The 25,387-nt window shown below is 43.7% G+C and overlaps 1 protein-coding gene across 3 annotated transcripts in view; it reads left to right on the top strand.

Moving 5' to 3' along the window:
• The window catches only part of COL4A1 (collagen type IV alpha 1 chain), a 626,471-nt gene that overhangs the window by 429,864 nt on the left and 171,220 nt on the right, over positions 1–25,387 (top strand). For 2 of the 3 annotated variants that reach the window (XM_085622169.1, XM_085622170.1), the window contains exons 29-34: positions 3,318–3,415; positions 6,039–6,189; positions 8,819–8,932; positions 10,067–10,234; positions 13,815–13,904; positions 18,557–18,709. In XM_085622169.1, coding sequence (XP_085478295.1) covers positions 3,318–3,415; positions 6,039–6,189; positions 8,819–8,932; positions 10,067–10,234; positions 13,815–13,904; positions 18,557–18,709 — 774 coding nt within the window. The remainder of the gene's footprint in view (positions 1–3,317; positions 3,416–6,038; positions 6,190–8,818; positions 8,933–10,066; positions 10,235–13,814; positions 13,905–18,556; positions 18,710–25,387) is intronic. The other variant, XM_085622171.1, reaches the window with a different exon arrangement.

Raw genomic sequence — 25,387 nt, 5'->3', positions numbered from 1 at the left:
TTTGAGTAAAACATCTATTTGAGCGGCACCAAAATCAATTTGAGAAGCTGCACCCTCTGGCTCATCGTGTGGTGCAGTTTATGATGGTTTTTCAGTGTGGAACGAGCTCCTAGTGCTAAATCACAGTGGGACATGCCTATTTACTCCTGTTCACGGAATTCTGTGGAATCTCGCAGAGGTTTTTTGTAACTCCGCAAAATTCTATGGAGTGAAACTCCATGAGTTCCACCCAGGCCTATAAAGTACATGGAAGCACAAACTGCCACACCTCAAATGTATATTCCAGCTATAATTAGAAAATCCAGTTTGGGGTTGTAAAATGAATAATAAAAATATATAAAAAAAATATCAAACAGTGCAGTAAGCTTTACTAACAAGAGACCCGCCCAGTCATCATATTCTTTACACAAATTCCACTTTCAGCCTACTTAATCTTCAAACTATCTAAAAAAGACATTAGTTAACATCATTGCATTTCATAATGCATAGTAGAAGGTCAGATAAATGATTAATGTTAATTTCACCAAATCTTGGCAATAACTATATCTTCCTCTTGCTATGGAGCACAAAATACCATATGTTGTGCTATCGTCAGCATCACTTTTAGACCAAAAGGGACAAATATTACCCTCTGCACCTCCTTTCCTTTATTCTGATTGTGCATTATCCATTAAAAAAAGACCTGTCACTTGGCCAAGTCTAAGTTTCAACATCCATCTTCGAATCGTACTAACTGTAATATCTTAGAAATACAATTGGGGAAGCCCTCTATAATCTGTGTGCATCAGGCGAGCCAGTTCTGATCAACCCTGATAGTCCTTAAGATCTGTTTGAATAGATTTTTCTTTAAACAACTTTTTAACATGTTTTTCTTGCATGCTACTGAACTGGCAAGCTGTAGCATGTCAAAACCTTTAATTATGTTGGCCAGGCCCCAGGAATATGAATGTCATGCTTCAAGTGTATCTTTAGCCAAATCTTGGATGTCTTTTCCTCAGCTTTTAACAAGCCACACCAGTAATTCATAGTCCTTTGTGGGTCCTTAAATTTAATATTGGTCAATCCCAACTCGAGCCTCAACTCACGGTTGACTGTTCCTTTTGCTAGGCCCAACCATATTTTCCAAATTTGTATTTCAATAGTCTGGAGTGAAGCTAATTCCTTCTCAGAAAATAATCACAACAATAGATTCCCTCGTTCGCCTACTGGCCGCAAGTCATATTTTGGGGTCTAACTGGCTAGCCTCTTTCTGAATCTTCTCCAGGTGAGTTATATTTTTGGACTAAGATCCTCTCATTATTTGACCCTTATCAGATTTCATCTAACTCATTAAATGTCTGACCCTCATGCGGCCATCGCTCAGATTTCTTTTTGAATCCTTAAACACATGGCGTAGCAGCAGCAGGTCTCCCACCAACAATTTGTATTTCCTAGGCTGATGTTATAGAGGCACACAAACCACATATGTGCCTTTATTTAATGAAATATGAAACACCAGAGTTTACATTTGATACATTGATTGCGGCTGTATTCATTAAGTAACTAACTAAAGAGCCCCAGAATTGTCAGGCTAGTATATTTTGTTGATTATTGGTTTATTGAAATGACTGTATTACATATTTTGTGCTACACCTTCACTATTTGTGTTTGTCCTATCTGATCGAGGAAGGCGCTACTGGTTTCAAAAAACTCCTAATTCCTCCATTGAAAATGACAGGGTGATGTAAAATTAGACATGCTTTTCCAGACGTCCGTTTAACGTTCTTCACAGAACAAACATGCAATTTGCAGTTGAGTCCTCTCTTTCAAACAATCAATCAATCAATAAATCAATCAATCAATCAAATATCACTTAATAAAGCGTGCAGCTGCTTCAACCGAAGCATCCCGGTGCTCTTTAACTATGGGATTAGCTTCTCTGCCAAAGTCTACCAGTTATGGAACAAAAGAAAAATGTTTAATCTCCATATGTTGAGGGGATATCACACATACCACCTTCCTCGCTTCACTTAGAGGCCTAAGCTCAAATTCATTGACAAAGCCTGTGAGACTGACATGCCAATGGGACGGTTGACTTTCTCGCAGAGGAGGGTCAAGGTTTAGCAGTTAAAGCCTAACTTCTATTTTTTGTCCAACTTTAAATGATAATCATAAGATGTAAAAATTATATAAGTGCTGCCTAAACAGGATGTACATATTGTGACTGTACATCTTCTCATTGGATTACTCATTGCATTCATGTATGGAAACATTGGCAAGTATCTTTACTTTTCTTTATATTAATTATTTTGCTCAATTACACACTTACTCCACCATCTGAATTAAATTAACTAATTGGGCTCCAGTTATTTATGTTTTACAGTGCACAGTATAAGTCATAGGGCATGATTAGGACGTCGGGCGGACCGTTGTGGTCTTGGCAATGACCGACCTCCGGTCGGCGGTCCCGACACCGCAATTACAATGTGACTGCACATGGTGCAGTCGCATACTTCCATTTCTCAATGGGAGCTTGTGCTACAGCCGTAAACCGGCCATAGCACAAGCTCCCATATAGAAAGGGGAGCCTTTGTAAATTCCTGCAGCGTGTGACCACACGGTGCAGGGATTTACAGGGGGCACCATAGGTGTCCCTCAAACCCCCAATCGGAGGGCACTGCGAGGGACCCCCATAGGCACTCTACAAAGGCAAATCCATGTCAGAAAGGCCGACATGGATTTGCTTCCGGAAAGTGCCATCATAATCCCGAAGGCGGAAACCCGTTCCGCACGGGCTTATGTGGCCCTTCCGACTGGCCGACGGGCTCCTCAAGCCCTTCAGAGGTGAACTGGATTGACCAGCCGGTTTAACTTCCGACAGCCGTATTACAATTATGGCATTCGGAAGTCAAACTAGGGATGTCGGTCGGAAAGCCTCAGACCAGCTGTCAGAGGCTTTCCGACCTACATCCTAATTAGCCACATTTTATTTCGGCTTTATGCAGAAGCACTGGTATGAACGAAAAAATTCATACTGAAGACATGAATACATTTACTGGTTAACAACAATGCTTTGAATCAATATAATCAATTTTATTAGGGTATTAAATATCCTCCAGTAATTTTAATGCTGGCAAAAATATTCAAGCTACAAAAAAGATAATGTTTCGAAGCATGATATAAATGATGTTAACTGTTTGTAAATAAAAGCCTAACAATGAGACCTTGTTATTGTTTGCTATGTCTTCTTTGTATGAATCTTAATCTTAGTGATTTAGAAAATAAAAGTTTGAACTAATAAACTGTTATGGTGTACTATATGATCATATTTTTTCCAGGTTATTCTGGTTCTCCGGGTAGCCCAGGTCTACCAGGTCCTCCAGGAAAAGATGGGCTTGACGGGTTTTCAGGTTTGCAGGGTGAACCAGGTCAAAAGGTAGGCATTTCCATCAGCACATACCATGCGATTTCTACTTTTGCTTTAAACAATATTTACATCAATTACATAAGTTAGGGTCCAATAATTATCCTCACTTATGTAGGTTTCTAAATAGTTGATGCCCGTGTTTTATATGCAGTGACAGGATTTAATGAATACATGAAGACGCTGAAAAATAAATCTTTTTTCAAGTGTACCCATTCATTAGTGAAACCTTTGTGTTGGGTCATGGAAAAAATCTGAGTTGAGATTTAATCTTCTGAGCCGGGCAGGTTTGGGAATCTGTCCATGGAAGGTTTTCCTGGTATCTGAACCTTGCAAATGTTGATTGACTATAATGGCACAAAACATGTTGCCTGATTTAAAGTTTAATCCCAAATCTGATATCTGGTACTAAGGAAAATATTGATTGTTCAAGATTTTAAAGCTGCCAAACTAAATTTTCACTTGAGAATGTCAGACCGATCCAGGATAGGCGAGGTCCTTTCGGAGTTTAATTTCTTTCAACCTGTTAGAAATGGGGATTCTGGTTGGCTAAGGTATGCACCTAAGCCAGGCAGAACCCACTGCTTTCATCATGGCAAGTCATGTTACACACCAAAGATAAACTGCTCTCATGCTCTGGCAGCTTGGTGCAGAGCAGGCAGGCTTATCATCAGAGGCAATGTGTAAAGCGTTTGTACAAGACACTCACAGCAACACAATTAATACACCACACGAGACTCCACGCAGGATTATGTAAAATTAAATTGCTATATTATACATCCAACAAGACTAAAAACACCATGAATCACAAATACTTTGCAGGTAATGCAGACTTGTTTAGAGACAAACATATGAAATTGCAGTGAACACATAGGCGCAGCGCACCTGTGCTCCTATTGCATGTTTTATGGTAATTTCTGTGAACCTTTTATAAAACTAATGCATTCATGAACAAAATGGCACAGGAGCACCTGCATGCCTACTACATGCTATATGGCAATATGCTCCAGTCCTCAAGCAGCTCTGCCTCTGAACATGGTACTGCGCCATTCTCTGAGTCCTCTCCAGAGGTTTCCCCCTCCACCAGAGGAGAAACATTGACCCTATGGTCCGTCCCACAAGGAGAAGGGTGAGGCACAAATTTCAGGACCAATCGGGGTGACCTTGTTTGGCCCTCCACATGCAGAATACCCACACACAGACTCAGCTGCCTGCAAGCATGCAGTGCAGCTGCAGTGGACCAGTACCTTATAAGGAAGGCAGGATCCACAGGCCACTCATCCCTCTTTCAGGTGGTGCTGCACAAGCATCGGCGGGTCTCATGAGCAGGACCCACATCGTACAAAGTATGCAGATGTACCCCTGTCACATCCAGCCCTTCCTGTGTGGTAGCTGTCTAGAAAGTATGCACAGAGTGTAGCTGTCACCCAGCCCAGATGTGTATTGGAGGCAGGCTGAAAAGCACAGAAAGTTATTAGCACAGAAAAATGCCTCCTTCTAAAAGTGGTATTTCTAAAATAGTAATGCAAAATCCAACTTTACCACTTAGTAGAATTTATCACTACTATTCTAAACATAACAAACATGGCAATGTCACTCCTTACTGATCAGGAAGTGCCACTTAAAAGTATATAAGGGAATTACCAATGTTAGGCTATGAGAGCAGTAGGCCTCACAGCAGTGAAAAGCAAAATTGGCTGTTAGTCACTCCAGGACATGTAAAATATAAAGGTATGTATCCTACCTTAACTTACACAGCACCCTGCCCATAGGGCTACCAAGAGCCCACCTTAGGGTTGACCTGTGTTTAATGAACGGGGAGTTTAAGGCTTGGCTAGTAGTTTTAAATGACAAGTCAAAGTGCCAGTAAACTGCACACAGGTCCTGCAGTGGCAGGCCAGAGGCAGGTTTGAAAGGCTACTTCTTGGGTGGTACAATCAGTGTTACAGGCCCACTAGTAGCATTTAATTAACACACCCTGGGTTCATGGTACACCACTTTACAAGGGTCTCACAAGTAAATCAGATATGCCAAACAGGTATAAACCAATCATATCATGTTCAAGGGAGATAGCACATGCACTTTAGCACTTGTTAGCAGTGGTAAATTGCCCATAGTACTTAGGTCCGAAAAAAAGGCGGAAGAAGGCGAAAGGTTTGGGGATAACCCGGCAGAAAGGGCCAGGTCGGACAACCCCTTCCAGTCTAAAGCCGGGGTAGACTAATCAGTACCTTGATGGACTTCCCTGCTTAGAGTGAGAGAACATGAACCCTTGCCCAAAACTGCAGGGGCACATGTCAGTCCTATGCCTCTCTAAACCTAGTTGGATCCCTCTGTCTATACTTTCAGGGCCCACTAACCTAACTCATGGGGAATCCTTCTCATTGGTGGACCCCATCTATGAACCGCCTAACTTTAAGTTGTTCACAGATGCATTCTAGTAGGCAGATAGTATCACTATGGCAAATAAAGTGATCTGGCCCATTCCACCCCTTGGGTCTGACTTCTGTCTAAATTGAGAAACGGCATTATTGTGTGGAATGAAAATAATTAGATCTGTAGCACCATAAGATTGTGCACACAACTGAATTTGTATTTTTGTGTGTCAACCTAATACTGTCTTTTTATTTTTAAGGGTGAAGCTGGTGTAGGTCTTCCAGGACCTAAAGGAGTGCAAGGACTTCAAGGTCTGCCAGGAGCTACTGGAGAAAAAGGCAACATAGGGGTGCCAGGCCTGCCTGGAGATCAAGGTTTGCCAGGAAACTCTGGTCCACCAGGGGCACGAGGTAAGCCCACAATTACCATGCTATGAGATCACATATCTGTGAATGCATTGCAGACTGGCAATTCGTAAAGTGTACCAGAGAAGGCTCCTCATGTTAGATGTGTGGATATTGTGAATAGAACTGAAACCAGTTTCGTTTAGTACATATTTATGGCTCATATCAGGCTGCAATGGTGTATGTGGGTGTATATAGTGGGTTGTGGTTTTGGATATCCTGTATTTTCTGCTGCATCCCCATATATTTTTACTGTTTAATTTCTATATATACAGCAACTAAGGGCTCTTATATCACTAATGGGATTTTGGCAAGGATCAATAACTAGTTGAAATTTTATAAGTGCCTCCACTTTGCCACCTTATAATAGGGATTGGTGAAAGAAGAAAACCTATTATATTATGAGTCAGGCACTGTCACCTACACATAGCCAGCATAAACGCTTTCTAAACTTTCCATGAGTACCAAAACTATAGTTTAGAACTGGGATAGAAAAAGTATCTTCTGTACTTTTTGTCACAGTGTATCCATGGAAACTTTCTTTATCCTCATTCACCCCAGATTAGCTTTTCCTTATTTCTTCCTATGTATTGCGATCAGAAGTCCCACTGTTCTTACTTGTTGTGTGTCACACACAACTTCACTGTGTAGAGCAGACCTGGCTCAATTCCCTGCATTAGAAATGTTTTCTCAGCCACATTCGCGTTCGTCTACTTTTTATTGACTCCAAAGTCCAAGAACGAATAACATTTTACGACCTTTGAACTGAAATCTTCTTATATCTTTGCAGCTCTCATAATAATTTTTCTATCCCTCAAATCTTTCACCAGGAAGTCCAAGCTTGATACGCCTCTCCCCTCTTGTTTTCCTGACTTGAATCTGTGGCATTTTTTCCCAATTATAGGATCTTCCACGTTCAGTTGCTGTGCCACGATTAACTAGTTTGATATAAATAATGACTCTTTTCTGTCAACTCTAACATGGAGTTCAAGCAACCTATCTAATTCTAGCCTAACAACTGTTCACGGATTTCAGTCTTACATGCTAAGGTTCCAGCGCCAAGACGCCCCTGGGCATTCGAGCGCTATAGAAAACCAAAATCCAAATCAAATCAAAATCATTATTTTTGATGAAGTTTGTTTGGTCATATACAAGATTTTGTGGGCCTCTCTCACATGTTGTTTGGCAATTTCCATAATTTTGCTCTTTAGGCTACCAGTCATAGATAGCATATGGCACAGCTACAATTTCATGTGTTTTAAAGTGGGTAAACCAAAAGTAGGCTAGGGACACTGCCTATTGTAAGTGGCACAACGGGAGTGAATATTTTGAGACTGGACTATGCAGCCCTCACTGCAAGACCACTGAGGTAGCCTTGATAGTTGGAGCAGAGCAGCGACTCATTCCTATTTTTTAATGTGCAGAGACTCCGCATTTGTAGAGATACTATTAGTAATATATCTTTGTGAAAAGCAAACAATCGCAGACTTACACAAAATGTAAGCTTACCTTTGTGAACCAGGATGGCAGTATTGATTGTTGTGCTGAATTCCTATCTTTTAATGTGCAGAGACTCCGCATTTGTAGGGATACTATTAGTAATATACCTTTGTGAAAAGCAAACAATCGCAGACTTACACAAAATGTAAGCTTACCTTTGTGAACCAGGATGGCAGTATTGATTGTTGTGCTGAATTGCCGGTTTGTTTGCAACCTTTGAATTCTTAAAAGCTTATCCACCCCAGAAGGCGTGAGCGCTACATGATTGCCATATGTAAATGTCCCGCCTCAGTCGGCTACAGCTGGTTTGGAGAGAATGAGTATTAACTTTATACAAAGGTGCAAGATCCTTTGAGTATGTAGATGGAGGCAAGATGATGGTGACCCTGCACCCCCTTCCACAGGAACAACTGTACCAAGGGCTAGGTCGTTATGGAATGTGAACATGCAGGATCCCAGATTTAAGTTGGACCCTTGGTAGACTCATGCAAAGCCAAGTATAACTTTATATGCACACACATGTAGAATCCAATGAACTCCACAATGATTTTGATTAGACATGCATACTAACCTAGCTGTTATTCAGCATATGAACCATACAATATAGAGTTTAAGTACCCCAATTCATAACTATAAAGGTAACGTTTACAAAAATGAAGCTCACAGGCATCTCCTCCTCATGGGTAGCAGTAAAAATGCATTTCCCTTCACTACATACGGCTGCCAATACAGACAGTCACTCACATCTCGCAAAGAGATGACAGTAGTCACTCTCTGAAAAGATGGGTGCACTCAAGGTGCCCCTCTATCTCTACACAGTTCTGTGGTTCCAGGTCAGTTTCCAGTTAAAATATTTAGTGGGCTTGCATGATTTTAGAGGGAAAATCAGAAATTACAGGGAAATAAAACAGGGTGTGGCTCCATTCAGGAGATTTTCCATCAAAACAGTAAGGCATGAGTTACATAGAGGAGAAGCAGTCTTTGAAAGCTTGAATAGCTCAATAACAAGTCTGGGGGGCTTTCCTTGTTGGGGGAGAGGTAATGAAAGTAACAATCAATGACATTTGTTATTTGTAATGTTAATATGTAAAATTAAAAATATACGTACAACCTCTTACTTGCACTTTCTGTCTAGGTGAACCAGGTCGAGTTGGACAACCAGGCGCACCTGGTGCCCCTGGTGTACCAGGAATAGGCCAGCAAGGTTCACCAGGACCGCCCGGACCACAGGGACCTCCTGGGTTGACAGGTACAAAAGACAAATAACGTGCCTACTTGATATATAACTGAAAGCAGAGCCTCATATTGTAACTTTGTAGATAAGTTTACCAGCTTAACCAGTAGCAACATTTGATCTTTATGTATGAAAGGGTAATGTTATCTATGTTATGTTTATTAGGGCATTATGTAGCCATTAAGTGACACATCTTTTAATGCAAATTATTTCTGGGCAAACCTCCTTTTGATTCCACTTATTACCTGCCAGCCTCAGATAACCTATACTCAATCATGCACACTTTTTTGTCTCCCTTGTCTGTCCTGTAAAGCAGTTGTCCCTCCCAGGGATAAACTGTTTCAGGAATGAACAACTAAACATTTAATCGTGAAGTCATTTTTCAATGAACAAAGGGACTCCTGTATTACTCATCATATGCTGCTGATTGTATAGATTAATATGCTAATGAGATGGAGCTCATACTTCATAGGCATATAACTCCCAGGAAATACAAAGAATGTTTGCTTACATCCCACAACATTTTTCCATGTTTGCACTTATAATTTTGGGGGGTGTTTATTGTACATTTTGGGAGTTTTGCCAGTACTTTTTAGATTTGCTGTTTGATACTCCTTCTATTTTGCTTTTTTTGCATGCCCTTTGAAGTTTGTTTTCCACCCGGAGCGCCCTGACATATGTATCAAATCCCCTGCTGCAATCTGTGTATTCTGTAGGTTGCAGTTTTAAGCCCCAAGGAGTCAATCTAATTTCTCATTCTATGACGTTGACAAAATGGGTCACAGGCGTCATTTAACTTGGTAACACCAACAGCAGCTCTTATTTCAGCACTGCTGAAATAAGGTAGCAAATTGCTTTAGTTATACATTATTAGATATATCTTAGTGAGGAAATCATTTTTAGGTAGAGATGGTATTAGAGGCAAAAGAGTCCGGTCAGCCCTGCCATAGCCTATAGAGCATGCCAACCTCTTTCATCTCTTCTCTCCCTTTGCTCCATCTGAAATTACATATGATCTATTTAGTGTGGTTGACTTGATTTATTTCATAAATCATGTCAACCTTTAATGGAAAACATATTGAGTAGTTAATGTGAATATACACTGCCCCATCCAAATAAATGCCTATGCTTTTTGATCACACATTTCAGGACCTCCAGGGATAAAGGGAGAATCTGGACTCCCAGGGTTTCCAGGGCTGGACATGCCAGGACCAAAGGGCGATAAGGGTCTTCCTGGACCTTCTGGAATTCCGGGAGTACCAGGTTTACCAGGCCCGCCCGGTCAACCTGGAAGAGAAGGTCTGCAAGGTTATCAAGGTGAGAGTTCTTTTTTATGTTCATTATCATGCTGTAAGATTCGCATTACTATGAAACAATTGCAAACTACAATCTCCCTGAACCGCAAGAATAATGTATCCGAGTAATGTATCTTGACATATTTTCAAATCTTTAATTTGAAAATATGTCAAGATACATTACTCGGAGATTTAATGTCAACACTTCCTCTTTGTGTGGCACTTGTCCACTAAGGGTTCTTGATGGTGAACCTATGATCTTAGGGATAATCATAAACTAAACCCAAGAGACCAGATGAACCATTAGCTTACAGCACCGCTGATGTAAATGGCTGATTTAAAAATGTACTCAATGATAACCGATTTTAGAAACAATTGCCCATAGGTCAAAAGGTATCTAAGGATATTAAGATAAACGTTGACCTTGTTAGCATTTGAGAAGGAAAAGTAGGATCTGATTAGTACTAAAGGAGAGCTAACGGTCCAGCAGGAACAGAAATGGAGTGAGAGCAACAATTAAGAGAACATTCTATAGAAGTTTAAAACTAATTCCCAAGAGTTCCCTTAAATCTTAAAAATTGGAAGCTATACATCCATCCTCTCCATTCCTCTTCATTTATATAGCTGCAGAATCTGTTCCTGGTCACAAATTAAAGAAATAGGACGGGAAAACAAGGACATGACTACATGCCTTTCAGATAACTTGCAAAGCTCAATGTCTTTTGAGATTTTATATTGCATTAGGAAATGAAAGCACAAACCTTAATGAAATTCAGTAGTGTTGATAGGTTCAAAGTGGCATTCCCACAATTACACGGAAGATCATCAAATGCGCCAAATGTACAGAATCTATTGCAGTTAAGCCAAGACAAAATTCTTTTTAAGCAAATCCTATCTTGCATAATTCTCGTTTATAGGAATTTGAAAATGCCAGTGTTTTTTTAATGGAACACTTTTTTGTGTATGTGTTCTCCCGTGGAAGACTGATTTGAGTAGAAAACGTCTTTCAGGAAATGTGAAACTGATGTGTGCTACAAAACATTTTCTGTTAGGGTGATTCCCCCACTGGTACCCTGCAAATCTTTGCTAAGCAATGTATCCCCCCTTGCCCTTGTATTCCTTCAAAATTCCTTCAAAAGTAATTTCACCTAAAATGCACAATTTTGGATAGTTTCAACAAAAAGTCCATAAATGATGCAATGGGGCTAAGATCACAACTGGGGCCTCCCCTATTTGGAAGCTGAATAAAAAGGCCTCATTCTACATCCAAAATTAAACATGTTCCTACAATCAGCATAAGCCACCAGACAAATGCCTATGCAGGGGAGAACTGTAAATCACAGCTAAGAGGCTAATAATAACAGGCCAGCAGAGGTCTTGCATATGAAATGATGTACTACATGCATTAAAGTGGCATATAAATCTGATACTTACAGATTTGGCCATATCGATTGGGGCACTGTCTCACACCTTGATTTCATTTGCATGAGATAGACATACAAGCAGATACAACAAGGCAGATTTTTTTCATTTATTAGAAATTATGTAAAGACTTTACTTTGGATTAACAATCAGACAATTGTGTTATGTTTCCCCCATAGTTAAAGGAAGCAAAATCGATATAATAATGGAACATGTAAATACCCACTGCAAAGAATTTCTAAGCCTATTCATAAAAGCATTTTGAAGTACGCAGTTGTACTCCAGTAGTTCTCTTCTACATACTCTTACATGTGAACACTGCTTAATTTGAGCCGGTGGTTTCCAGTGCTGTGCACCTGCACTTAATTGTCCACACTGCACTTATGACAGTCTGCCGCATGGTGCGCTGCTCATCTAATTTAGAGATGAACAGAACAACGGTTATTTATGAATACAATATAAATTAAAAAAAAAATAATACCTGCATCCCGAGCCATTCCTTTGGCTTTGGGGACCTGGAATAATCTGAACTGCCGCACTTGCAGGCAAGAGAAATGGTTAGTAGTCATTTTGGTACCATCATTGGCAGCAATGGGTGGTGAAAGCTGGAGTGACCTACTGGTCAGTTAGGGCCCTGGCACTTATTATTTTACAAATTAAGCACTGCATGTAAATATGCCTGAAGCATCAAAAATAGGAATCAAATAGTAATATTTGATGATATTCAAGTAATACTCATATGCAAATAGAACAAAGATGAAAGCACTGTGCCCTTATTGCGCTTTTACTAATAGAGAGTTAACCGTATTGGAGCTGATTCACAAAAGCATGTAAGAGTACGTAATAAGACATCTTGCAGCACTACTTCCCATAATCATAAACGATTCGGTGAATCAGCGCCATTGGTTTCAGAAAATCATAGATTCTGAGTAGCCTGCAGTGCAGGGCAGTGCAGTGCAGCAGGTCACCTTGCTGTGCTGCACTGCCTGACAGGGAAAGGGCTGGAATGCACTGTTTTTAACGCAATATGATGCATTCCTGTCCTTTTCCCTGCACTGGCGTCCATTTGGCTGCTTAGCGTCAATGCCGGCACCATGGTGCAAGGGTGCCTGCATTGTAAGTAGGATTGTTTATGTGCAGAAAGGTGCTCCTTCCTGCACAAAACCAATCCCAAGGCTTTTTTCCTCTTTCTATTTGTGCTGCATTCTGCAGTAAACATAGAAAGAGGTAAAAACGAGGATAAACAAACATATTTCTCCCCCTTTCGCCTCACCTGCGGAGGCATACGTTTTTTAACATTCCCAGGTTTACCACTTCTGGTAAATCTAAGAATGTGGAAAAATCAATTGATGTTGCGTAGGAACACCCACACAACGCCCATGGAAAAGCCTCCCCTGCGTTTTGCTCTGTGTTGCATTACTCGAGATTTATGAAGCCACTCAGGACCACTCAAGATAGCCTTGCGTGGCATCACAAATCTCATTTTTTTGCTGCGTTGCTCCTGCACCACGTTGTGTGGTGCAAGAGAGACACAAAGGGGCTCATAAATATGTCCCTAAGTGTCTGTAATTGTAGTGTTGGCAAAATTTAAGGGGGTGTTAAAATGCAAAAAGTGTTTGATCACCCATGTACAGCAGTCTACAAAATCCATCTAAATGTCCTATTTGTGGTTGTGTCTTTGTTCATTTCTTCTTTGGGAAGTAATGTTAGAATTTCTTGTGCTTCCCCTGTGGAAGTAAGGACAACTGCAATACACAGTGTAAGTCATATGTATATTTCCATGATGCAGCATAAGGTAATTGTATCATTTTTGTTGTTTTTATTAAACGGCACAGATAGTGCTCAATCTTCCATTAGCATGGCATTAAGTGCCTTTTAGTTGTCGGTATTATGACCATGCATATGTTTCTATTGTAGGCCATTATCTGATTTGATTTTGTGGAGGTGGAATGGTTTCTTTTGAAAGCATCAGAACCTCCAAAAGACCTGGAGCTAGTATGTAATGGAGAAAGCGATTTCTTCTACAGCAATTGGGTTTGGATGAGTACCACAAAACCTAAACAGGGTGCTAGAGAATTAGACAAAGACCAACATTTCAAAGCACTAGAGTTCAAAGTTGACAATGTTTCATGCATTATTTCGAGAAAGTAATTTTTGCCCATGTTTGTGTTTATTTCAAGGATCCAAAGGTGAAATGGGAGTCATGGGAACGCCTGGAGAACCAGGGCCAACTGGGTTAACTGGCAATACAGGGGGCCCAGGGGAAAAAGGTAAGAAAGTCCCATCACTTATTTTACACAGTGCCTTCTAATGGGGTCTAGCCTGTTTCCAAAACCTCCCAAGTTGTGAGGTAAAGAAATGGGTGCCATTATATCACATCTACACTTTACAAATGTTAGATATCAATTTTTAATGAAAAGAACACTCTTGTAATTCATTTTCCACCTCTGTGATGCTGGAGCATTTAAAAAGATGTAAGTTCTAAAAGCCATGAAGTTGTCCTTTGTGGAAGCACCTTAGTGAGGAAAGTAGAGATCTGTACGTACCTGTGTTCATGTGTGTGTGTCTGAGCAGGTGGACCTGGGTTTGTTGTTTTCAACCTTTACATTAGAGTACATTTTTAGGACAGGAAATCTTACTCTTTTTGATTTGGGTGGTGGAGTCATCAGGCACAGCAGGCTGTTACTGGCAACCGAGATGCGATAATCAGCCAATTTTTATAATCATTATAATTATATTGTTAATGTTATCAACATTATCTAGCAAGGATCCCCTTTGTCTCAGTCATTTCCTGATAATCAGTGTCCCATATTCCATCTAATTCCAGTGGTTTATATAGATGATAATCACCATTTTGCAATTTGATAAAATTGCAACATATGAACTTTTTCTTTCAATTACATCTTAGTGCACATTTTATGGCTTTTGCAGAAAATTCTCCTGAAAAAAACAATTTGCGTTTTGGAAGTATATTATTTGTATTCTTTTTTATTGATTTATTTTGGATAAAAGCCATAAAATCCCTACATTTGGCAATAAGTTAGTCTCCATATTTAGACAGCAAAAGTCATGTGTGCCTAGAACATCTTGTGTAATAACAACTGCTCAGCAAATTCAAAGAAAAACATTGCTAAAATTTGCTAAATTAAGACTCAGTTTCATATTGATCTTCACATACCTGCCTACACAGTAACTTGTATTGAGTGGGAAGTATTTTTGATTAATTTCCTAATTTACGCCCAAAATCTTGTGTGACAAAGTAACAGATGCAAAATACTTTTACCTTTTAGAGCAGTTTTGAAAATTAGATTGAGTTTTTCTTTTAAGAAAGGCAAAATTTGACAAAAGGTTAAGGCATAGTTTGGAGTTTAGTGGACAGGTTTATCCACTGAAAACATGGTGGAGTAACTTGTCTGCCAAACCGACGGTCCGCCCACCCTATTTAGAGTATGGCAAACCATCTTTCAGACCGCCGTGTCCTTTTGTCTCCACCATCGGAAAGCTTACTTTGACGGGACGACTGAGGATAGGCCGTTTGAGTAAGGACATTATACCACTCCACTCTCGAATAGATAATACAAATTTACCACCAAATATCCTGAGTGTGGGGGTCATTGTTTTTCAGTTGCCAACTCCTGTTTTGGGAGATAGTTTTTGAAAAACAAAAAAGTTTGTTGTGCAGCTGCCTCAAAGATGCCAGTCACACACCAAACTTTCACTTTCTTTAGAGGAACCTTCATGGTGGCAATTCCTGTGATGACACAGAGATTACTACTGCCCCAGCGATGATCTCTAGATATGGCAGGCAGTAATCCGTCAGGGTGGCAGACATAATGTCTTCTTTGACCCTGACAGACGGCAGTCTATAGATCAGGTCCTAAGTGTTCTGCTGGCTATGTTGAATTTATGTTTTGCAGAAGAACTTTGGGCACAATTTATTATAAAGATTTTGGGGACAATTCACTAAGATTTTGCTCTGACTTGCTCTTGTAATAGTCCTGAATTCCAGACATAAAGCAGGACTAGTCCTTTCTTACTCCTGAAAATCATGAGTAAGTCAGTAGTATTTCAAATGTAAGTCAAACCTGATCATATAACCTTTTTGGTGAATTGGGCCCAACATATGTATTAAGGTCTTAATTGGGACTATGCTGTTAATTAATTGGGATATAATGCAGTGAAAGGTGGATTCTGATCAGTAATATCATGTTAATGAAGTGGGGTGGGGTGGTCATGAAATAAACTGTCTAGAATGGGGAATCACCTGCTGGACCTCACATGACAAAGTCTTTTAGCATAGATTTCCCCTATTCTGGGGAGTTTAAAACAGATATTTACTACCTGCTCTGAGGAGGTAGTAAATATCTGTCGAAGGCTAGTGCGGGTTTTGGGCATTGGAGGAGGGGTCTGGATGGGTGTCCGGGGATGGGGAGGATGTGCTCTCTCTGGGGGAACATTTTCTGCTCTCCCCTTGTTGTTCGAGGTGTTGGGATGGCAGATTGTGCCTCTGTGCTTAGCCTCTCACCCACTTCCAAAACTGTTTGTTCAATATGCAGATCTGAATCTAGTAAAACAGGTGGAGTGTTTCCAGACCAGGAAATGTAAGGTCCAGAAATATTGGACCATTCTGAGTTGCTTGGTGTCCCTAGCGTTCTGGCTTCCATGCAATTCATCATGGAGACAAAAATGTTATTTCATCACTGTACTTGACTATGCAGAGATACGCTGAATATAACTTTAGCATATTCAATTGGAGAGGATTTTCTACCTACTTCAAAACTGAATTTTTTCAATGTGTTTGTCAAATCTTAGTTAAGCATTACAGCACTTTATTAGACACCGTCACTATGCCTTAATTGCCATGTGGTTGGCTTGCTTTATTGCCGAATATGAAAGTTCAGTACCCAACGCATGCCGGTAAATCATGTATAAAAGGGTTTCTGAGCTCATATGCCAGTCCATGAAAAGCTAGCGTGGAAGGGCTTAGAAGTGCTTAGTTTTGCCAAAGTGTATCAATATGCACTTTCTCATGTGCTAAAGAATATTTAGGAGATACAATCAGAAAATGGGTTTTACTAAGAAGGTAAGTGTTGGCATACACTCTAATATTATCAACTCTGACGTGGAGTTTCTAAAAGTAAACAAAATCTCCTTTGGCTACCAACTGAAACACAACACCAAGGTTGACTCTTCAGATCTGCTTAGGATTTTACTATGTAAGCTGCTTGAAAATTGATTCCCCGACTTGGAATAATGGGAAATTAAATTGAAGATGTTGTGTTCCCAAAACGTAAAGTGTTGGGGGTAAAATAATGACAAAGGAGTCCTCTTTCTCTATCACTTTTCTTATCGATGCGAAGGGTTGGCTAATAATAATACTGTGTTTTTATCAACCATGCTATACCACACACCTGCTGTTTCTGATCACTTTAAATAATAAGGGCCGTATCATGATGGGCAGCGGTGGCACAGCGCAAAGCCGACTGCTTGCTTTAATGTGGCTGCAGTGTGTAAAGTTAATTCGTTTCTCCCATTGTTTCTCGGAAATAGTGTATTATTTTAGACAGCACAGTTCAGACACAGAAAGAGGCAAACTCAGCTCAGCATTTCCGCTCTGGGGTGTCTGAAAATCAAGGGGCATATCTACAAGGCGGCGGTAAAAAATTATCGAAGCTTTTGCTGCCGTTTTAGGCCGAAAAGCGGCGATAATTTCATTGCCTTATCAGCAAAGACACGCTATCGCGTGCTTTGCTGATTAAGCGCCCCTTACCACAACGCCCAGCTTTGCATCTCTAATGAGATGCAAAGTGGGCGTTCCGTGCCAAAATAACTGGAGGAATGTCCCTAAGCGACATTTCTCCAATTATCAAGCTGTACGCAAACAAGCAGAGTGATAAGAAAAGTAACGCTAACCACAGTTATTGCTACTTTCCTTACGCCTGCTTGTAATCTGACTTAGCCATGTAATCCAATGGGAGGTGGATTACATGGCTAAGACCACCCTGCCCTATCAGCAAGGTATCGCTGGTCGCACTGCGATTATCGCTGGATTTCCAGCGATAATCACACTGCTTCCAGCTAACGCATGGATTCCTATCGCTTGGGAGATAAGCGTTGCTGATAGCACGCTATCTCCGCGATAGAATCCAGCGTCAGCTTGCGATAATTATCCGCGCCCTCTAAAAGCGCTGTGAGATAATTATCGCAGGCCCTTGCTGATGTGCCCCCAAGTTCTTACTTTGGGAAATAATGTTTGGAAAGAACTCACTCTGCTCACTCCAGTTGCGTAAAAACAGGCTCACTGCTGTCAATAGCTCAACCCATCATAGTATGGTCAGAAGTGTCACTCTCACCCAGAGAAGTGGTACTCGGTTTACTGATTTCAGATGAATGGAAGATAGAGTCAGCCTTGCCAGGATTTTCCTGTGTGACCTACCAATCACCACACGTCTCAGCAGTGACGATTGAAGTCACAAGAGCACCAGCTACTGGGTAGTGAAGGAGACAATATTCTACAGCCCTTTTCTTTGCAGTGTGATGGGAAGGCAGTGCAGGGGACTCTCTCTGGCATTTGTGACAAAAACCACAAGCACAATATACTAGTATTAGAGGGAGAAGGAAATTCAGGCCAGTCCCCATATATCTTTGAGTAATGTTTAGCACTCATACCAAGTAGCATGAAGATGACTTTTTGCGACCGTAGTATGAAATGTAATTTTTAAAGCAATTTATTTTCCAATAATAATGTCATTGTACCTAAACACCTTGATCGCTTTGAGCAAGTTCATAGGTAAATTATTAAGGTACGAGGCGAGGAACTCGTCCTCTGTAGAAGGCCGTGGACAGGCCATTCTGTGGTTGTGTGTCTAGGAATACCTGTTGGCTTGTGGGTTAACATGCTGGTTCTTTTATTCCTCCCAAGGTGATCGAGGTCATCCTGGTGTTCCTGGCGAAACAGGCATTATTGGATTTAAAGGTGACAAGGGTGAATCTGGTCTGCCTGGTATTCCTGGAATTCTGTCAGTCACTGACATGGAGCATATGAAAGGCGATAAAGGTGAAAAAGGAGAACATGGTGAGTTGAGATTGGCATCGCTTTCATACAAACTAAAACTGGCAAAATCGTGTTAGCATGGAAGGCAAGAGATAAACATAAAGGGCACAGCCCAAACACTTAACATTAATATTTATAAAGCATATGTTCACGCTGAAGGGTACCTTGCCCTGAAGTAACATATGTTTTTGTTATTAAACTATACTCATTTCATCAACATTGGAAGGATGTAAGTCTGGACCCATGAACATGAGGTCAATCACAGATACTTGCAGTGGATACATTCATCCACTGAGCCACCAGACCCACCATTCAACATGACTACACCAGTGTTGGCTCAGCGCTCGGTCGTTGACATTCTCGTATGCCCACTACCATCTGAGATGAGATTCTTAATTGAAGAATCATTAGATTCATTCCATTCGGTAAAAAATAGATCTTTCCTGCCCTCATATTATCAACTAATGATTGATTTCATATGATTTGAGCATGATATTTCTCTGCTTGCATTTAATACAACCATTTCATTTTGGAGTCTACATGCTTCTAAAGCCTTCAATCTCCTGAGCATTTCCAGAAACATACAGAAGTCACAGATAAATGTATCACCTTTAAGCTTTTCTAAGTGCCCACATTTTCGGCACATTTGAAAGGGATTAAATTCCAATCCCTCAACTGAATTGCAGTCAACATTACTCAAAAAAAAGTAGTGAGGCAAGCTACTTCTGCACTTGCTTACAAACCTATAGTTCTCCAGTATTGAATCACTCAATCAATCAACTTTATTCGGTATGTAAACCATAAAAGTACTGAAATGATGTACAAAGACAGCGGTAGGTTGATGATTGAGGATGATTTATTAGGTTGGATGGTTAACACTTCAGCCTCAGCAGCGCAGCCACCGTCAGGCCCGATCACTATCCAGCAACCGACCACTTTCAAGTGCAAACACACGCGCCGCACGGCCACCAACTGCTGTGTGTGCCCCCTTGCCTGCCCTCTGCCTCGCTGCCGGCTGACGCCGCTGGCGTCTGTTTTCGCCTGCTTTGTCGAAAATTTGTGCTTGCTTAACCGCTCTTCTCCCCGTGTTAACTATTTTTTTTTCATAGCGTCTGTTCTCGCTTGTTTTGTCAAAAATTTGTGCTTGCTTAAACTGCTCTTCTCCCCGTGTCAACTGTTTTTCTTTTCTCCTGACATTTGTGCCTGCATTTTGTTCGTGTCTTTTTCAGCCCTTCGCGCCCTCCTGCCTGCCTGCCCGCCCACCGCGCCGTCCTCCCTCCCCGCTCCCCGCTTCCCGCCACCACCGCTGACCACGCCCCTTTTTTCTTTCTGTTCCCTCCCCGCTCCCGCCTCCCAGCTGCCCCGCCCACCCGCGCACTTGGCCTTATATGGCGACCGTGCGACGCAGGTGAGTGTGACCCACTTGTGGGACACCCCCGCGCCGCACGGCCACCAACTGCTGTGTGTGCCCCCTTGCCTGCCCTCTGCCTCGCTGCCGGCTGACGCCGCTGGCGTCTGTTTTCGCCTGCTTTGTCGAAAATTTGTGCTTGCTTAACCGCTCTTCTCCCCGTGTTAACTATTTTTTTTTTTCATAGCGTCTGTTCTCGCTTGTTTTGTCAAAAATTTGTGCTTGCTTAAACTGCTCTTCTCCCCGTGTCAACTGTTTTTCTTTTCTCCTGACATTTGTGCCTGCATTTTGTTCGTGTCTTTTTCAGCCCTTCGCGCCCTCCTGCCTGCCTGCCCGCCCACCGCGCCGTCCTCCCTCCCCGCTCCCCGCTTCCCGCCACCACCGCTGACCACGCCCCTTTTTTCTTTCTGTTCCCTCCCCGCTCCCGCCTCCCAGCTGCCCCGCCCACCCGCGCACTTCGCCTTATATGGCGACCGTGCGAACGCGCAGCGGTCACGCGCAGCGGGCGCGCCGATTGTGCGCCGAAGGCACGCCAAAGGCAAGCCCGTCTACGCCCGTCCGCGCCTGGACCGCGCCCAGTGCCAGGACCCCTGGACCTCGAAGACCCCGACCTACACGCCTGACGTACTCAGCCGCCACCCTCAGCGCTCTCAACACCGGCCGACACCCAGAATGCCATCAAGCCACTCCTGGACGTACCAACGGACCTTTCAGCTGCCACGCCTGCAAGTTCTCATGCATCCGATCCTGCCCCGCACCCACCAAGCCGAACACCAGCAGTACCCACCTCAAGTGCATCCTGCTCAACACCCGCTCCGTCCACAGACACGCCATCGAACTCTGGAACCTCCTCGACGCCACAGCCCCTGACGTTGCCTTCCTCACGGAGACCTGGATGAACGCCTCTTCAGCTCCCGACATCGCCATCGCCATCCCAGAGGGCTACAAGATCGTCCGGAGGGACCGAAACGCCAACCAGATGGGAGGAGGCATCGCCATCATCCACAAGAACACCATCCGTCTCACGACCAGCACCGACAACACCCTGACCAGCGCCGAACACCTGCACTTCCAGATCCACACCAACCCGACCACCACCCTCAGAGGCACCCTGATCTACCGACCCCCTGGTCCACGCACCCAATTCAGCGAGGACATCGCCGACTTCGTCAGCCCGCTTGCCCTCCCCTCCGCTGACTACATCCTCCTGGGAGACCTCAACTTCCACCTGGAGAACAACAACGACCACAACACCAGCACCCTGCTCGACAACCTCGCCAACCTGGGACTCAAGCAACTGGTGTCCACCCCCACCCACCTTGCCGGACACACTCTCGACGCCGTCTTCTCATCCAGCACAGACATCGACTTCAGCCACGCCACAGAGCTTCACTGGACGGACCACAGCTGCGTCCACTTCACCTTCAAGAGAACGCCGACCCACCATCACCAACAACAGGCCGCCCGCAGAAGCTGGAACAAGATCACAGCAGACCAGCTCGCCACCTCCCTGAGCCAGCACCCTCCTGCCAGCTCAGCGAACCCCAGCCAGGCCGCCGACAACCTCACGAAGTGGATCAGCAACTGCGCGGACGAACTCGCCCCACTGAGGACCGCGCCCAGCAGACCCGGCAGCAAGAAGGCCCCATGGTTCACCGACGAACTCAAGAGCTCCAAGAAGAACTGCCGAGCCCTCGAGAGAGTCTGGAAAAGGGAACCGACACCGGACAACAGGACCTCCTTCAAGCTTGCTACCCGGAAGCACCACCAGCTGATCCGCGCCGCCAAGAAAACAGCATTCAAGGACCGGTTGGACAACAACGCACACAACTGCAAGGAACTCTTCAACATCGTGAAAGAGCTTTCCAACCCCAGCGCAGGAAACAACGACATCACCCCATCGCAAGACCTCTGCAACTCCCTCGCCTCATACTTCCACAACAAGATCACAGACATACACAGCAGCTTCGACAACCAACCAACGCACAGCATGACCGAACAACCACCCCCCACCACCACCCTCCACGCCTGGACCCCGATCAGTACCGAAGACACCATCCGCACGATGAACTCCATCCACTCCGGATCACCGACTGACCCCTGCCCTCACCACGTCTTCAACAAGGCCGACGCTGTCATCGCACCCCACCTGCGAGACATCATCAACACATCCTTCAACACCGCCACCTTCCCGGAGAGCTGGAAGCACGCCGAACTCAGCGCCCTACTCAAGAAACCAACAGCGGACCCCACCGACCTCAAGAATTACCGCCCCATCTCGCTTCTCCCGTTTCCAGCCAAAGTCATCGAGAAGACCGTCAACAAGCAGATGGCCGCCTTCCTCGAGACAAACGGATCCCTCGACCCCTCTCAGTCCGGCTTCCGAGCCAATCACAGCACCGAGACCGCCCTCATCGCCGCCACCGATGACATCCGAGCCCTGATGGACAATGGAGAAACAGCGGCCCTCATCCTCCTAGACCTCTCCGCGGCTTTCGACACGGTCTGCCACCGCACCCTAGTACGGCGCCTCAGCAACGTCGGAATCCAGGACAAGGCGCTAGAATGGATCATCTCCTTCCTCGGCGGTAGAACACAGAGAGTCCGCCTACCACCATACAAGTCAGAGGCCTCCGAAGTCGTCTGCGGCGTCCCCCAAGGATCTTCTCTGAGCCCCACCCTCTTCAACGTCTACATGAGCCCCCTCGCGGCCATCGTACGCAAACACAACCTCAGCATAATCTCCTACGCCGACGACACCCAGCTGATCCTCTCCCTGACCAACGACCCCGCCGCCGCCAAAGCCAACCTACAAGAAGGGATGAAAGAGGTAGCCGAGTGGATGACGACCAGCCGCCTGAAGCTGAACTCAGACAAGACGGAGGTCCTCATCCTGGGCTCCTCACCCTCCGCCTGGGATGACTCCTGGTGGCCTCCCGCCCTGGGCACCGCACCCAAACCGACAGACCATGCACGCAACCTGGGCTTCATCCTGGACTCCTCCCTCTCCATGACCAGGCAAGTCAACGCCGTCTCCTCGTCATGCTTCAACATCCTACGCATGCTACGGAAGATCTTCTGGTGGATCCCCACAGAGACCAGGAAGACCGTCACCCAGGCCCTCGTCACCAGCCGACTGGACTACGGCAACGCCCTCTACGCCGGCACCACCGCCAAGCTCCAGAAGAGACTCCAGCGGATCCAAAACGCCTCAGCCAGACTCATCCTCGACATCCCACGAACCAGCCACATCTCCGGACATCTGAGAGACCTCCACTGGCTCCCCGTCAGCAAGAGAGTCACCTTCCGCCTCCTCACCCACGCACACAAAGCCCTACACGACCAAGGCCCGAGCTACCTCAACAGCCGAGTCAACTTCTACGCTCCCAAGCGCCACCTCCGATCTGCCAGCCACGCCCTCGCCGCCGTCCCCCGCATCCGAAGAGCGACTACAGGAGGAAGGTCCTTCTCCTACCTGGCCGCCAAGACCTGGAACTCCCTCCCGACCGACCTGCGCCTGACCCAAGACCACCTCTCCTTCAGGAAGAAGCTGAAGACCTGGCTGTTCGAGCAGTAGCGGCACCCCCCCCCCCCAGCGCCTTGAGACCCTACGGGTATGTAGCGCGCTCTAGAAATGTCTTTGATTGATTGATTGATATCACTAGGAACAACCAGAATGCAGAGCTAACATTCTAATTTAGCTAACGCTGATTTCCAATACATATCAGTGTTAGCTATAATACAAGATACTACACACAACACTTATAATGAAGGATACTAGAAGTACAAAAACGATTAATTTAAAATCAATAAATAATATACATAAAACACCGAATATAAGAGCATATTAAAACACTTAAATCAACAATATATAGTAACCATATCTTACTTATTCCAAACTAAAACCATTTCTTTATATCTTCCAGTTCATTATACGTGTACTAAAATTTGACATTTATACGGCTCCAGACCTCCTAGCCTCAAAAGTGAGGGGATTTGCTAGACATGACTTAAGAAAATGATTCGCCCCCGGTCCATCCTTAATTTAATCTAAGTATAATTCTAGGGAGCATCTCCAACTTCTGACACAGAATGCGTTCACGATTTTGCACTGATACTCCAGCTCCACTGAAAATATTTTGCTACTGCACAGACAATGGATTTGTTTGTCTCTGCTCGCAAGAGCCTGAGGACGACTAGACATTACCTAGCACCAATTGCTTACAAATAGGGAGAATCCAGGACATACTAGGTTTTGCATATGCAGGGCAAAAGAAGAAAAAGTGCTACAGATTCTCGTCAGGATGCTGGCATGTTGGGCAAACCAAGCTATTATCTATCTTAGATTTCCATTTTGCTCAGAAAGACTACCGAGGGAGTGTACCATGTCTAAACCTGATGTACAATTGCCTATCTAAGGCGGCCGAGATGTAGTTTAAGAAAGGTTCACACATGCTATGGGATTTTGGTTTTAAAAAGGCAACAGTTAGAGCTCCTTGTCTGCTATTGCTTGTCTCTATTTCCCATTTATGGGCCCAAAAAGCTTCTTTAAGTGTGACCTTTGATAAAATCAGGGGGCAATCTGGCCAGGATTCCACAAGGCGGATTTGAGAGAATCTCCTTAATCAACCAAATCCAGTATAGCCTATGGTTCTCGTCTAATTCGACTATCTCTTTGAAAACATTATAGTATTCCACTAGAGCAGGTGATGACTTATGTCTTCTCCAAAATGAAACTGGTCTTAGCTGTGTTTAATGGATAATCCGTTTTGCACTCAAGTCCCAATGTAGGGGCAACAAGAGCGTGCTATTCGGAAGCCCAATCATGGATCTTAAAAAGTTGTTCTCAACTTTTCCCAAACTAGATAACCCTGCAAAGTCCCACAGCTCCGCTCCATAAAGGGCACAACCTTCTGCCTTTAACTGAGAAACTTTCACAGCGGGTAGGATCGGCCTAATTTTAGACGTCCAACAGAGTCTCTGTATCCAAGATACATGATGGCATAAATGTATACTACTCTTCTTTACCTGGGAGGACCAGTGCATATTATTGGTAAAACGTATACCTAGATAATCAGATTCTGGGACTCTTTCGAGTTCTATTCCCTTTTACGTAATGGTTCCTCTAAATGACTTATGTGGATTATTGGTCAAAAATGTAGTTTTTGAATGATTTATTGTCAGTCCTCTTTCTGCACAAGTCTGCAAAACAATCAACCAGCATCTGTAGACCCATTGGGGTCTTAGACACCAGCAGAGTGTTGTTTACGAACAATAACAGGGGGATTTTC

This window comes from Triturus cristatus, chromosome 8, assembly GCF_964204655.1.
Source record: "Triturus cristatus chromosome 8, aTriCri1.1, whole genome shotgun sequence".
Lineage (NCBI taxonomy): Eukaryota > Metazoa > Chordata > Amphibia > Caudata > Salamandridae > Triturus > Triturus cristatus.
The sequence above is the reverse complement of the archived record's forward strand: the minus strand, read 5'-3'. Positions and strand labels throughout refer to the sequence as shown.